Below are 15,448 nucleotides of genomic sequence, written 5' to 3' on the forward strand. Positions count from 1 at the left end.
TGTAAATTGTGAAGCTGAAGTCAGGACTTCTGGAGTGTTGTGTGCAGTCACTGAGTAACTAAATCCTACCAAACTGTATCCTGCCTGCTTGTTAAACCACAAACATCTCATTTTCTATTTCTTCATGTGTTAAAAACACATGATGCAGCGTGTGGGTGTGGAGGATTTTGAGTTGTTTAAAGGCCACTTTGACAGAGCCGACGACTGAGTAACAAAAGTAACAAGTGATATAATGTTACTTTTGCTGCTGAGTATTAAGTAATATGATTACATTACATGATAACATACATAACATTACAGCCTGTACTTTATTTTGAGTCAATCCCACGTGCACTGTCTCATTACAGTAAATGTGTATTAATCCGCTGCTAAAAACAGTCCCCAACAAATGCTACGATTTGAGTGATGTTAAAGTGATGCTAAAAATGTCTGCACCCAGCTGTTTTAGGGAATTATTTCACCTTTTAAAAAATTAGATTATATTATGTTATATTTATGAGCTGTTTTTAAAACTGTATGTATTTGTAGGAACCAGTGAGCTTTGGAGTGCCACAGAAAGGGTTGGGAAGGAGAAAAGTTTTGAGTGACACTAACTGCTGGTTTTATTGTTTTTCTGGGATTTGTGAACAATAAGAAAAATATAGAATAACACAAGATTTTACTCTAAGTACAGGGGCTTAGTGTTTTTTCCACCACTGAATTTATCTGACAGTATCATTTCTGTGTGTTTGGGAACATGTGATCAAATTCTAAATTCAGGGCATGGGAATAGAAAAGGTGTCTTTAGCCCAGCTTTTTATGTGCCTCATTTTCCATTGTGGAAAAAAAATTCACAAGGTCCATCAAATTCTTGTGTGACTTCATGCACCAACTGCACCTGAAAAGAAAACCAAATCACGTACAGAGCAGTGTACCGTTAAAACTAACAAAAGCTGACAAAACTCTGTCCAATCTACCATGCGAAGATTTTTATTTAACAGTCATTTTCCATCTGTTTCATATGAACTGTTTTAGTATTTCTAGTATTGCACAGGATGTCCAGAATAAAACTACAGGGGGTTGAGTTATTGCAGCCTATCCTTAAAAGAAAAACGACAGTATAGGTCGAAAATTCAGCCAGCAAAAACGACTTATGGTAACATTTGAGTGACAGACACCATCTAGCGGCTATAGTAATTATGACTCGGAGAACTGACGCAGTTCAGATGAAGTCAAGACAGGGTGACAAATAAACAGAGGTAGCAGGTTTGGTGAATGGCTAGATAGTTAGAAGGCGAAAAGTGGACTTAGCTGCAACTGACCACTGTTCGTCAGGGCAGTTTTTTAAAAACTGTAACTACAGTTGCCGAGGTGTCTTCTGTTGCAATGACAACGAAAGTTTAAGGAAGTAGTAACTTTAACCCACACCAGGTTTCAAGTGATCTAACCCAAACCACAATCTGTTCCTAACCCTAACCAAGTGGTTTTTGTGCCTAAATCTCACCAGACCTAAACCACAGTGTTGTCACACCATAAAACATTTTTTAACTGTGATTTGTAACAGTTTTGGAAAGCACCGATAGAGGTGGCATATCAGAAAATGCTGCTCTGGGTCAGTCTGGAGTGCATGGTACAATCGACCTATGCCGTCATTTAATTATGAGGATGTGTTGAGTTTTGATAAATACCAATAAATTACCTCACAAACTGCTGACATATCTGTAATTTAAGTATCTCACTCTGGCCCGCTACTCCCTTTTGGAACAAAAACTCCCCCAACTGAGATGACAAAAGTGCTGCTGTCTCAAATTAGGGCTGCATGTCAGTTTAAGGAAATGTTTTGACATTTTGGGAAATACGCTTATTTGCTTTCTTGCAGAGAGTTAAATAAGAAGATTGTTACCACTCATATCTGTCCTTTAAATATGAGGCTACAGCTAGTAGCTTAGCTTAGCACAAAGACTGGAAACAAGAGGACACTAGCCTGGATGTGTCAAAAGGTAGGAAAATCCACCTACCAACACCACTAAGGTTGCTAATCAAGTTATATGTCGTTTGTTTAATCAAAAACTGAAGCGTCATGGTGTCATAGTTCAGCACATAACCCCCACTGAAAATCAAAAATTGTCTTTTTAAATTACCACCTTGTATCTCAATCGTTTAATCCATACAGAAAACTAAGATACGGTTTACGGGGGGTTATATAGCAGACTATCTCTTGGTCAGAACCAGGAGTCTCTGCTGGTTGCCTGACAACAGTTTCCTTCTTAAACACATAGTCGTTATCACCTTCCAACCATCTGTTCTTCATCCCCTTCACTCACATATTTGTATGTATAGGCACCCAGAAAGTTGTTTTTTATTGATATCCTGTATATACTAGCTAAATAATTACACTTGCAGGCTGTTATCTAATGCATTACTGCTGTACTGTACAACATTTTTTACACGAATTAAAGAAGCAAGGTGTTAATTAGTTAGCTATAGAGGTGCTCGTAGGTGGGTTTGTTACTTTAAGAAAGAGGAAGACCGGCTGTTTCCCTCTGCTACCAGTCTTTATGCTAAACTAAGCTAACCTGCTGCTAGCTCCAGCTTCATATTGAATGGACATGGCAATTTTCTCCTCTAACTCTCTGCAAAGCAAATAATATCTCCCAAAATGTACAAATGTATGAACTATTCCTTCAAGATGTGTCATTTGTCATGTATGACAGATTAGCTTTGAGACTGCAGCTTTGTACATAAGAGGAGAAAAACCATTTTGTCTTTCATCAGTTATACATTTTTTAAGGACAAAGGTTGAATCCAGAATGACTGTCAAGAGACTAGACAATATTCCCAAATAATATCAATTTGCTGTTGTAACAGCTCCAAGGTCCATAAGAAGCTGTTACAATAATAATATAGCTAAGAATAATACAGCCAGGAATAATATAGATTATATTTTATGAAAATAATGCATCTGTTTTTTGTTTTTTTTTTTGTTTTTTTGGTGGGGGGAGGGGGCTGGGATATGCCTGAGTGGTTGTTTGGGCAAGTTTCCAGCCTAAATAGCTCTGTTGACTCGTACAGAGAGAGATGTTTTTGCAGTGGTTTGAATATGCTGTTGATTAAATGCCAGTACAGAGACATCCACCTTCACCTTGCTGTGTACTGACAACAGATAAAATCCAAAGCAGACAATTCATGGATGTGAGATCAAGGAAGTATGTCATCGCCACTGTCACTTCATGGTGGTATGGAAGGACTTTCCTGAACAATAAAGAGAGAAGAAAGACAAAAATATCTGACAAGAGCATCTGATGAATATGTGTACTTTTATTGTTTTGTTATCTTTGACTCTCTTCAGCCTGCTAAGTAAGCAGAAATAACTGTCTTGGTGGGGTCAGTCTTAAGATCCCACTGAAGATACATCTTTTAAAAGAGCCAGGGCTTTTTTAAGATGTTTTACTCTGATACTAAAAACTGGAATTCAGGACCATCGCTACACCATGGTTTGCTTGCTTTTTTTTTTTACACCAAAAACATAACTTTTTGCCCCAGAAAAGGAGAGATTCTCACAGTGTCATGGATCTCAAGCTGCACAGAAACTTGAAAAAGGATGATTTGATTTAGAAAATATGATTGTGACATTATATCAAGCCCTCGCTCCTAAGCCCTGCTGTACAGACGTTTCACATCACACTGCAGTGCACATGACTGCCACACGAGACGAATGTGTATCCAATTGTTTTTTACCTTTTTAGCTAATAATATAAACGTTTATATACAGTTACTCAATAAACAATGTCAAACATATCCGTGACTGATCAGGTGTGGTTGATTAAATATGTTACAGCAATCTGTTTTCAACTTGGCCTTGACTTTCACGTGGTCACAAAATTCATTCGATTGACTCGGATGGAAACAATGCATTCATTAATGCAGACAGGATGAAATCCAATTGAAATCCCAAGTAAACAAGTTTATTCTTGTTACGTCAGTACAATACAGATATGGATTTTCACTGTTGCTGTATGAGATTATTCAACAGAGTCACACACAAACACAAAAACTTTGCATTTGCTGGTAAATTCTTATAAATAAAAAAAGCTCAGAAGGTGTTCAGTGCAACTAGTACAAAATGTTATATAACAGGAAAGAAGAAATGCAAGAAATGGAAGGATGACATTCTTAAATGTGTACTCTTCTCTTCCTTTTTTATAAAACAAACTTTATCTGGTCATGAGTGATCATAAGAAGCAACTGAAGGGATGACTGGACAAATGGGGAGATAGCAGCAAAGATAGAAAAGGAGACAAACAGAGCGTGACGTTTAGCTTCCTGTCAGACTGCTGTGGCAAAGCCTATTCGATTATTGCGACGGTCAAACTCTGTATAGTAGCGGGCGATGAAGTTGGCTCCCAAAATCCAGATGGGACCTGTAGGTGGTGGCACATCCAAGCCCCTGAAGGTGACAGTGCAGACATCCCCTTCCATCTGTGATTGCTGGAGCCACAAATGAACATTTTAAAATCAAATTAAGCCTGTATGACAGTAATGTGATGTGAAAATGTTCCAGCATTTGTAATCCTGCTTACCCATAAGATATAATCCTCCTGAGTGAGTGAATACTCCTGGCCACCCAGGTGGAAAGTGATACTGGGCAGTGTCTTCACAGTGTCACAATTGACTTTGTACTGATGAACAACATTAAGTAATGGGTGATGACGGGTAATGAATTTTTACAGGCAAATGTTTTCTGTGGGAAACCATGTTGCGTGTGTAAAAACTTACTCCACTTTCATCCAGCTGTGCTCCAATGGTTTTCATCAGCAAAGACACAGAGGAGGCCGGGCCTGTGATGTAGGAGGAGCCGGTGTCTATCACAGCTGTGCAGCCCTCCACACAAAACACCATCTCCGTCCCCACAGAAACGCTGGGAGAATGAAAAAAGTGGTGGAAAATAAAACACATGTTTCTGAATGGGTGCGCACACACACTCACGCACACATGCTGTATAGGGTCTGAAGCAAAGATCTTACCCTTTCATGGTAACTTCCCATTTGCCCGTCTCTCTGGTGTCCATGTAATTGAAGTTTCCGGTGTAGTAGTTTGGGTCAGTGCCGCCCAGCACCAGCTCTCCACCTGGGGAGTGTTTTGGATCCCTGAAAATAATAAATCACATATTCAAGCCCCATTATTAAAGAACACAATGCAGAGCATATTGTCTTTGCTCCTGCTGGTGATTTTCATGTTTTATTTTCAAATGAACTGTAAAATATTCATTCAGCTGGAGCTGAATCCTATGACTTCTGATTCTTACAAAGTCCCCGAAAGGAAAGAAAAACACAAAAGAACAACTCATTTTTTTCTGACTGGTTTCTTCTGGACATAACTGAACATAATAAATGAAAAACAAGTACGAAAAAAGGAGACATAATAAATTCATATCTAGTTTGTTATGACACCCTCTCTAGATCCACAATGAACTCTTCTTAATTGTTTTTCCAAACTGTTTTTTTTTTTTCTTCAGCTCTGCCTGTCAGATCAAAAATATTAGATTTTTTTTCTCATTGATCAAATTCAAGTCTTAACAGCAACTAAAATCAACAAGAAAAATCTTTATTTTCTTGCTAATCTTTAATAATCTTATGAACTTTTCTGGTTACAAAATTATACAGAATCTAGAGCATGTCAGTTCGCTCAGTTCAACCCACCTGCTGTAGTAGACAGAGAACACCTCCTCCTTGAGGACATGCTGGGACATGATGCGGTCAAACACCGGAGTGATGCCATCGATGGCCACGTTAGGGTAGCCCATCCCCAGGACTCCATCAAACTTGGCAAAGATGAAGGGCATGGCAGACAGTGAGGTGGCCTCAGCAAACACTTGAACCACAGGGATATCACCAACCTGCAGGAATAAAACAAGCTGAGGGTCAAACATGGGTTGGGAGTGTAACCGCTTAGAGGAAGTTGCAGCATTTATGTAAAAATGAAACTCCTTTATCATACAGGTCACTGATTTTGAACTCACCACGACCACATCCTCGCTCAGAAATCCCCTGACATTTCCAGAGGCGTACTGGATGGAAAACCCTGTTCCGTTCTCGACGTACGTCCGCGATTGGGAGGCATCATACCTGTTGTGAGTGACTAAAAGTTCAAAAATTCATTTGAGTCACAAAACAAAAGTCTTTGAGGGAAGCTTTCATTTGTTTTTTTGTGTACACGTGGACACTTACAGCAGGCAGTGGAGAAAGGAGAGCAGCTCTGCGAGGGCACCCACAGGTTGGCTGAGCCTGTGTCAAACACCACGTTGAACATCTGGGCTGGAGAGCCGATACTGATTTCACCAAAGTACTGTGTCTTTTGGAGGGACAAAAACAGGAAAATGTGTCTTTATGATACAAATTCAGATTTTCCAGTGTTATTTGAGTATTTATTCAAAAACCTTTTATCCTGGAGCAGTAAGGCGATATTATTTGAGGGTAATGTGACATTGAGAGTATGACTCACACTAAGAATATTTTAAAGCACTAATTCAAAGGCAACCGGATCTGCTGTTTTACTCTTGATGATATTCGTCCAAGAGAGCTGGTGAAGGCTCTTGGATTAGTTGCTGTTTTAACCTTCAACACTAAAGTCTGCTTTTGTCTTCAAGGCTAAAAAAGCAAATCTGGTTGTCTTCAACTTCTGAATTTTTTATCACCTGCATGACTCAGAGCCTTCACAAATACACACACACACAAACACACACACACACACACACACACACATGCACACACAAGAAGTTTCAGAATTTATATTTTAAATATGTAATACAAAACAGATAAAAGTTTCTCACATCCAAGTAGTTGGTTAGAGGTGTGGGAACAGTCCCGTTGTTGGTGTCGCCTGTGCTCTTCTGGGCCAGCTCACTCAACACCTGCTCCACAGAAACGCCCATCTCCTGCAGTGTCTCTCTGATAGATGGCATCTTCTTCAGCGTGATCCTGGAAAGAGAACAGACAAGCAGGGAAAATTCATCTTCACGCGAAAGAAAAACTGAAAACGAACACAAAAGAGGAATTGTCGACGCGATGACTGAGGAGTTGCTGAAGAAGTATGCGAATATTATTTTTCATGCATACATATATGCCTGGTCATCATGCCAGTATAACAATGAGCCCTTAATAAAGTACAGACTGCTTTGCTCTCAGTGCCTAGCCAGAAAAATGAACAAAAACACATGGTAAGCCAATGCTGAAAACATTAGCTTTTATAATGAACCAATAAAACACATTTGTTTTCCTGTCCTTATTTGTTTTGTTGTTTGCTGTCACTACTTTGCTGTAGCATGTTTTGTCTTACGTGGATCCAAATTATATAGTAAATCTGCACTGCTCTTGTTTCTTGAAGCTAAATAGGCAGGTATATAAGAGTTTCTTACCTTCGCAAAGTGTGGCTCGTGGTCACTGTCAGCGACAGAGCAGCCAAACACATCCAATAATTCATCAGTGCGGCCATGGTGACTTCTATAATAGCAGGCGGTATATTCGGGTAAGTGATGGAAGCTGTATGTGCAAAGTTGGTTTCTCCAGTTTTGTGAATATCCCACGTTTATTGAATCTGAGTTTGTGTCTCTCTGTGGCGTCTAGTCCCTCGACTCTTTTTATACCATGTCCTCCTCACTGTGTTCTCACCCGTGGGCCACTGGCTCTGGCTGGGAGCTTTCCTGGAGGTGTCCACTTGAAAACAAACTCTCCCCCCCCCCTCCTCCTCCTCTCCCTCCCCCTGCCCTTCTGTCTTGGTCACACAACCCCTCCTGTGATAAACAGGTCCCAGTGAGAGGTCTGAACTTTGACCCTCTTAAAAAACATTGAAGACAGAAAGCAGGGGTGCAGAGCTCCTGAGATTGCTGACGTTGGTAGGCTGGACACCTTGTCTGTAGGGCTGTGAGAAGCTTTAGAGGGACTGAAAGATGCTCTGAGCAGTCAGGGACAGATTAGTTGGATGTTACTTCCTAAACTCAGTTACAAGTCGTATTAAATCTCAGGTGCTGCAGCCTGCACTCTACAAACGTACTTTAAGGCATGATTTCTATGTTTATATATCCACTTCACTTGATACTGATCTGTTCTGGTCTTATAACTCATTTGCTATAAATGTTTAACTTAAAGATCAGTATGATTTAAAATGTTGATTTCAGTCTTTTGCTGCTTGTCTTGTCTCTTTTTCCCACAGCCATCATCTGTGGAGTAGACAGGTTTTACACCTCTCTGTTTACACTCAAGTACTGATTCCTCTTCTCATGTAAAGTTCACTGCAGCTTGTGCACCACTTTATTGATTTTCCCATCAAAAGGCTAAGGGTGAAGGACAATACACATCTGTAAGTTCACTTCAAGGTCTTAGACAGAGATCGTTAGCAGGAGATGGGGCCCATGTTGAGTGTATTATGTGGCGTAGGACACTGGCAGTGTTCAGTGTTTTCATACTGCACTGTACTTCTTTCTGTGATGCTCAGACTCAACAAGGACTAACACCTAATCACTCTGTGGTCGTTCTCACTGGGTTTAACCAGAGGGAGGATTCCCGCAATATCTGGCCTGTCAGGATGGGGTCGTGTGTTGGTACCGTACCCAGTCAATCCTGGAGATATGTGAGTTTCCATGTCAAGCAAAAGCTCAGACAGCCATAGCTGAGGTCAGAGGTTGGCCACTGAGATAATCCCTGTGGAAATGATAGCATGGTTACACACAGGTTATAGAGGCAGAACTTACTTACAACAACATTCTACTGCGGCAAGATTGACTGATAATTTGTGCTTTCTCTCTTGTGTGCAACTTGTAAATATGAAAATATGTAAATAGCCTCTATGTTGACCTGTTATAGATTTTATTTAATGTCTTTTATTGCAGAAACAATTATTTTTGGCCACTTAGAGGCCGTTGAACAAGCTCTAAACATATGCTTCCCTTTTTACACATCCAATAGACACAGCTAACAACATTAGCATTCATTTGGAGTCATGTTTCTGGACACGTGATGAATGTAAATCAAATATTCACTCTCCTTTTAGCTCTGGTTTGGTCTCCACCAACTTTTGAGGGACATATGTGTTTTTATATGTTTACTAGTTAGTTGCTAACCTTGTTGTCAGCACTGTTTGGTGCTAGTTAGTAACACAGCAAAGTTGTAAAGACGTGGGTCAGAAAAAACAAAGAAATAAGCTGCTAAAAAGCTCCGTTGAGTGATAATTTTCTGTGGGTTTGTTACTATAACTCATGTTACATGTAGTCATTTGATGCATTGTTATTATAAAAATACAAAACAGCTTTAATATTAGACATTTTACTTAATAAGAGGCCAGTGTACCTGTCTTATCTGTCCTGCAATTAGGCCTCAGAGGCAGATTTTGACAGGACATTTTGGGGACAATCTCACAGACATCTGACTCTTAACCTGGCTGACTAAATGCATACCCATAAGTCTCTTTCCCACACTGCCTACAGGGACCTATGCGTCACTCCTGCCTGGCCTCCCACCTCTCCAGTTAGTCCACTCCACGGGTGGGCATGGGAAATGTGAAAGTGTCTCCTGAAGGATGATTTATGTGATGTTCATGGGTTTTCAGTGCTACTCATATTCCCTTGTAGGCCTGGACAGTACATGTACTGGAAAATCGGAAATAAACTGTACAAAAGTCTTCATTCAGCCTTACAGCTCTAAACGGTAAGATAACTCTCTGGTCTGAAAACAAAATAAACCAAAAGATTTGTGATGATAAAAGAGGAGGGTGTTGAAAAAGGTGCCACAGACTACGCCTCAAACGAGTTTCTGCCGACAGACGCACATCAGAGGCAGAACACACGTAAGAGGATCTTGTAGGGTTGTGAGCTATCTATCATGATAAGAAAGATATGAAGCAGAGCAGTGGTTGTTTGCAGGAAATGAGACTCGAGGGAAGTTATCACTCAAACAAACAAGCCTGACTCCCAAACCCACAAAAACTCAATTTTAAATCCTGACCAGCTGGCATGATCCATTAAATGCTAAGTGTTTGTATGTTTTTGGCTTATTTCTAAGCAGTTGCTTCATACAATGAAGTGCGCATAAAAACAGAGAACAACAATTTGGTTCCACTGATTTTATTCACAGTTATGTTTTTGAATTTGAAGCAATGAACTCCAAATTAGAGATGACGAGACTGTGATTCCATCTGGAGACAATATGTATGAAAATATGTGAGACAGTCTTCGCAACAGGAGGTAAAAAATGTAGGAATTGAGACCAAAAGATGTAGTAAAAACATATTTTATGTGCAACAGTATGATATCCATCCCCAAGAGCACTGTGTTACATTTTTTTGTGGGCTGATTTATCTTATCTAATTAATGTTTTAATTTTTCACATGATTCTTTTTCTTTGGACCGTGTGAAAAGTAAACATGTATCACTGTATCACTCCTGGCCAGCAGGGAGCAGCATTGGACTTAAAAACACATCAGGGCAGAACAGAACAAACAAGACTTCACCTGAGGGAATCATTCTGTACTCTAATCACATGCAACCCTGAAGGAAAACATTTCTTATTGTCAACAAATTCAGGAAAAAGACCAAAACCAACAATCCTACCAGCATTATTTGTCCAAAGCCTGATACAGCTCATTCCTCTGTGTCATAGACCCCCAGTGTTGTTCAAAAACTATTAAAAACAGACCAGTGAGCCGCACTGCTGCACTGAATGACATGTTCCTTCATTAAAATGAACATGGACGCTGTGGTTCATTTAGAGTCAGTCCCACATGGTCAAATACATTTCTGATCTGTTGTTTTGTTATGAAGTGTCCAGACCTCTCAGATCGTCTGGAACAGGTCTGCTTTCTGTCACCAGAGACAAAACTAACCACGGAAAAGCAGCATTTAGTTTTTATGCACCACATATCTGGAACAACTTCCAGAAAGCATGAGATCTGCTCCAAATGTCAGTCCTTTTAAATTGAGGCTGAAGACTTTTTTGTTTTGCCCCCGCCTTTTATTAAATTAAATTTGGGACTGTTTATTCATATCTCACACTGTGTTGTATTTTTTTTATCTATTTTATTCATCTGTTTTAAATCCTATTCTAAATGCTCTATGTTAAATGTGTTTTTTATATTGTCTTGCGTTTCTTTAATTGCTTGTCTTAATGCCTTTTTTGTTTTATGTGACGCACTTTGAATTGCCTTGTTGTTGGAAGATGTTATATAAAAATACTTGCCAAGTGCACCAAATCAGTCCCTAACCTATACACTTTTTACTCCAGTTTGAGTAAATATTTCTAAAAACCACAGTGCCCAGCTGTTTATTTAGCTGTTTATGGAATTATTTATATTAAAAACTGAAACTAAAGATTTACAAATTTGTCTTTTAAGGTGGCTATAATCAATATTTTTTAAATAACAATGTATCAAATGACAATGTGTAATGTGAGAGGTGTCACTTGTAGTGATGAACAGAGAATTATCATCCGACTCTGCAGCTCCTCTCGGCTTTACAGAGGTTCATAGTGAGTTTCAGCTCATCGTTTAGCTGTCCAGCTGCAACTTTACTGTTGGTTCACTCTCATCGCTCTCATACCGTAGTGTCAATTTTTCAGCCACAGCAGGCAGCTGTTTTCAGAGAAAAAGCTCTAAAAACCTACTGCACACTACCTGCTCAGCACCAAACGACTAGTGACTAGCTGGTGAACATAGTGGAGCGTTTAGCAGCTGAAGAGACAGATATTTTTGTCCAGAGGTTAGTTGACCAAACACAGAGCTAGAGTGAATGATAATGTTGTAAATAAGCAACTTGTGTGCTAACAAGGTCAACATGTTAACTTGAAAGCTAATGATTTGTCAGTGTCACAACTTGCTTCCACTGCCCCCAAGTGGCCAAAAAAATAGTTAATGCAGGTTAAAAGAATTACGACTTTAGTAGTAATAATGAATGGGCTCGGGGCTAAGCGCCACAGAGACAGTTCTGAGAGGTCGGAAACTTGTTTTTTTTCATGGGTCTCTTTACAATAAGAAAAATCTAGAATATCACCTGTTTTCTCCTTTAATGCAAAACAGTAACAAGCAGAAATTAAATAATTAATTAATTAATTAATCAAACAAGAAAATAGAAAGGGGAAGTAAAAATAAAACAGATTAGACATAATTCATATAAAAATATAACTTATATGTAGAAAAAAGAAATTTTATATATATGTATATATATATATATATATATATATATATATATATATACAAATTAAAAACAATATGCATAAAATCAGGTTAACAAGTGAATTTGTGAAAAACTTTCTCTGATCTGTTGCTGGTGGTTCAGCCCTATATTTACTTTTCAAGTTACATTACACAACATGGTGAGTATAAATGTAATCTGTGACTTATCTAGACAAGATAGTGTGTGTAAATACCTGGTTTGTGTCTTGTGAAGATGAGCTGCTGCACTTCGATTCCCAGGGAGCCTTATTAGGAAACAGGTGCTCTACAAAGACAGAAAACATCTGGTGAACACTCGAGAAACCATGGCAACTGCACTTGTTGTGCTGCTCAGTGTTTGCGACACAACAAAGTGTGCCAATCCATCACCTGGACACATGAATATTTAATATGAGCTCACTGGCAGTCACACAGTAATGTACGTGTGGATCGCCTTACTACTATTAAGTAGCTCTGATGGGTACTTGTTTGCCTCATATATCTTGTTGACAAGCTGCTTCATTTCCTATTCATTTATACAGTTCAACAGCATACTTCTGTATCTACACATAATAATAATACATTACTGTAAACAAATGACAAGCCTAAAATTCATATTTGGCTTAAATTAAGAAATAAAACTGTCATTTTTTAAAAATGTGTGTGTGTTATGCATGTGTAAGTGAGCATGTGTGTGCATATCTTTATGGCTCTGTGCACAGCATCACAAGATGAAGATACCAAATGCAGCCAGCTGATATAAAAAGACACCCAGCAGTGACAGCACTGGAGCCAAAATGATTCAGTAAATGAGGGAGCAAAGCCATGGTACAAAGCTTTGTGAAGCCAACTGATTTGTACTTCAAAGTCTCACTAATATCAAAAACAAGGCCACTCAGCAGGCTGCCGGCAGTCAGAACATGTCCCATGGCTTATAGAGACGTCCAGCAATTAAAAGCTTGTTGCTTTGTTTAAATTGAGCCATCCTGTGTAATATGTGCAATGTTTACTGCCAACAGACACATTAACATTTACATCAGTTAGCATTAATGTGCAGCACAATACCAAATCTTTTAACTGGAAATATGTCCTACTGAAACATCTGAGTCCAAATGTGGCCTCCTACGTCTGATCTCAGAGACCGCAGTGCTAGTGTGTTGTGAATGCTCCTAATTTAAGCCATTAAGCTGGGTGAAGTTATTTTGATGCCCTCATATTCAGGAACATGTCATCTGTTAAATGAGAGCCCTTAAAAACTTACAGGAGCAGAGGAGAATTTGTAGAAGAGGCATTTCATATTTTAAAGCTGCTATAATTATTAGTCATTTTGTCACAGTCATTACAAAACCACTAATTGTTACAGTTTAAACTGCCCAAAAGTATAGTCTATAAACTGGTTGTAATTAGCTCCACCTTGACACGTGACGCTACAACATTAAAATGCATGTTATGGTTATGGATCAGTAAGAATAATCAAGCACTATAATGTATAATAAATAATATAACACTGACTGTTATATAACATAACACATAACACTGGCCATTCTGCACAATGTGAGACATTTTGTGCTTGTACTTAAACCTGCATTAACTGATTTTGGTCTGTATCAGCTCCTGAGGGAAAAATCTGGCTCTTTAGCTGATAAATGTTCCACTATATTCGCTAGCTAGTCATTAACTGGGTCTGTTTGCCATTTGGTGCTGAGCAGGTAGTGCACAGAGCTTTTTCGTTGAAAACAGCTGCCTGCTTTGGCTGAAAATGATGCTGTGAGAGCGGTGAGAGTAAACCAAAACAGTGAAGACAGCTAAACAATGAGATGAAACTCACCATTAAGCTCCATAAAGCTGAAGGGAGCCGCAGAGGCAGGTGAGAATTCTCTATAGGTTCATCACTATGAGCGATGCTATAGCTGCTTTAAGTAAGACTTTTAATAAAAGAATTTTACTTGTGCTGGAGCATTTTCATATTGTGGTATTCTTCGTTGTATTTAAGTATACTAGAATCTGAATACTTCTTTTACCGTGCGTCTGCTGGACGTGTTAGGACACTTTTTGCTTGCAAATTCTTTATTTTATCGCTATGTTGTGTTTTTAGCTAGTTCTGCTCCCCACCCAGGTGGCAGAAAACAGCAATACATGCAGCTTTAAGGTTATAAGAACTTTATAGGTCAGCATTAAAAAGAACATTTGTCTTTGCAACATGCTCTCATCTCCTGCTGATAACAATTTCTTGCACACCATGAAGTCGTGTTGATAGGCGCATAGATTTAAAAACCCTTGACTGTGAAAGCAAAAAAATCCCAAATGAAAGTCTGGGGAACAAAACATTGTTAAGAAAGTGAGAACAAGTTGGTTATTTATACTTTTTCCCTGTTTAAATAAATTCATTTAATCTATTAGTCATTGGATGGATCTGTGTGGCAGTGAGCAACAATGACAATATCTGTCACCACTATTAAATCTCTAAAGAGTCAGTGCTCTCAAAGTTGTTGTGGTTACCTCGTTCACATGACAGGATTGTGTGCACAGGATATCCTCATTAAAAAAAGGCATCCTCCTCTAATTGCTTAGCTTTGTGACTTCCTGGACAACAAGCTTCCATATCCTTACACCCACCAAACATCCTCTGTGTGCTGTTCACAATAGCTGACTCGTCTCTGAAGGCAGATAATGGAAATGTCTCATTGTTTCAGTTCTATTGTTGTTGTCATCTCTGTTGTCTCTAAGACTTATTTTTTCTTCATTTTGGGAAGAGGCACTTTGCATTGCATTTCCCAGAAATCTGAACTATGTCACCAAAAGCCTCAAACAAACATCTTCTGTTTTAAATATCTGCAGCCTTGTGAGACTGTAATTATCATTACAAAAAAGAAAAAAGAAAAAAAAAAAAACAGGAAACAAAACTGTTGAATGAATGAAATTGAGAAACAACTTTGTTTTTTGAATGTACTTACCACTAGTGGGACAAAAAATGTGAGAGTGGCTCCAGAATAAAGGTCACAACCTCTCAGATAGCTGAGGCTAAGTTCTCTGTTAGTGTCAGTGGTGCTTTGATCGGGATACTAACATGCTAATATTAGCATGTCGAGATGTCTTCAGTTGGCATGCTAACCTACATTTTAAGTTATTACCTAACATGCTTGACACTTTAGAGTCAACATCATTTCAGTCATTTTAAAGAAATTGTTTGGGAAATACGTTTATTTGCTGTCTTTCCAAGGGTTAGATAAAAAGATTGATACCACTCTCGTTGAATATGAAGCTACAGTCGGTT

General features: G+C 38.9%; 1 protein-coding gene across 3 annotated transcripts; it reads right to left on the reverse strand.

Moving 5' to 3' along the window:
* Positions 1-3,948: 3,948 nt before the first annotated feature.
* Positions 3,949-15,348, reverse strand: ren (renin). Of its 3 annotated transcripts, none has more exons than XM_042409421.1 (11): positions 15,129-15,348; positions 12,390-12,460; positions 8,585-8,675; positions 6,809-6,956; positions 6,207-6,330; positions 5,999-6,117; positions 5,679-5,875; positions 5,004-5,126; positions 4,756-4,897; positions 4,560-4,658; positions 3,949-4,467 (listed from the first exon to the last, which is right to left on the reverse strand). In XM_042409421.1, exons 3-11 carry the CDS (start codon positions 8,614-8,616, stop codon positions 4,306-4,308), a joined length of 1,146 nt encoding a protein of 381 aa, XP_042265355.1. In that variant the 5' UTR covers positions 8,617-8,675; positions 12,390-12,460; positions 15,129-15,348; the 3' UTR covers positions 3,949-4,305. The 3 variants fall into 3 exon arrangements, with proteins under 3 accessions (XP_042265355.1, XP_042265356.1, XP_042265354.1); XM_042409422.1 differs by lacking the exon at positions 15,129-15,348 and adding an exon at positions 14,003-14,053; XM_042409420.1 differs by lacking the exons at positions 12,390-12,460; positions 15,129-15,348 and adding an exon at positions 7,394-7,478 and having other exon boundaries at positions 8,585-8,615.
* Positions 15,349-15,448: the final 100 nt, after the last annotated feature.

This window comes from Thunnus maccoyii, chromosome 4 (genome assembly GCF_910596095.1).
Source record: "Thunnus maccoyii chromosome 4, fThuMac1.1, whole genome shotgun sequence".
NCBI classification, from domain to species: Eukaryota; Metazoa; Chordata; class Actinopteri; order Scombriformes; family Scombridae; genus Thunnus; species Thunnus maccoyii.

Coding starts and splice junctions, on each gene's coding strand:
- ren (XM_042409420.1), bottom strand. CDS start 7,470: ATGGCCGCACTGATGAATTATTGGATGTGTTTGGCTGCTCTGTCGCTG. Junction 5,876..5,998: donor TGAGCGAGGATGTGGTCGTG/GTGAGTTCAAAA, acceptor TTATTCCTGCAG/GTTGGTGATATCCCTGTGGT. Junction 4,659..4,755: donor CACAGCTGGATGAAAGTGGA/GTAAGTTTTTAC, acceptor GTTGTTCATCAG/TACAAAGTCAATTGTGACAC.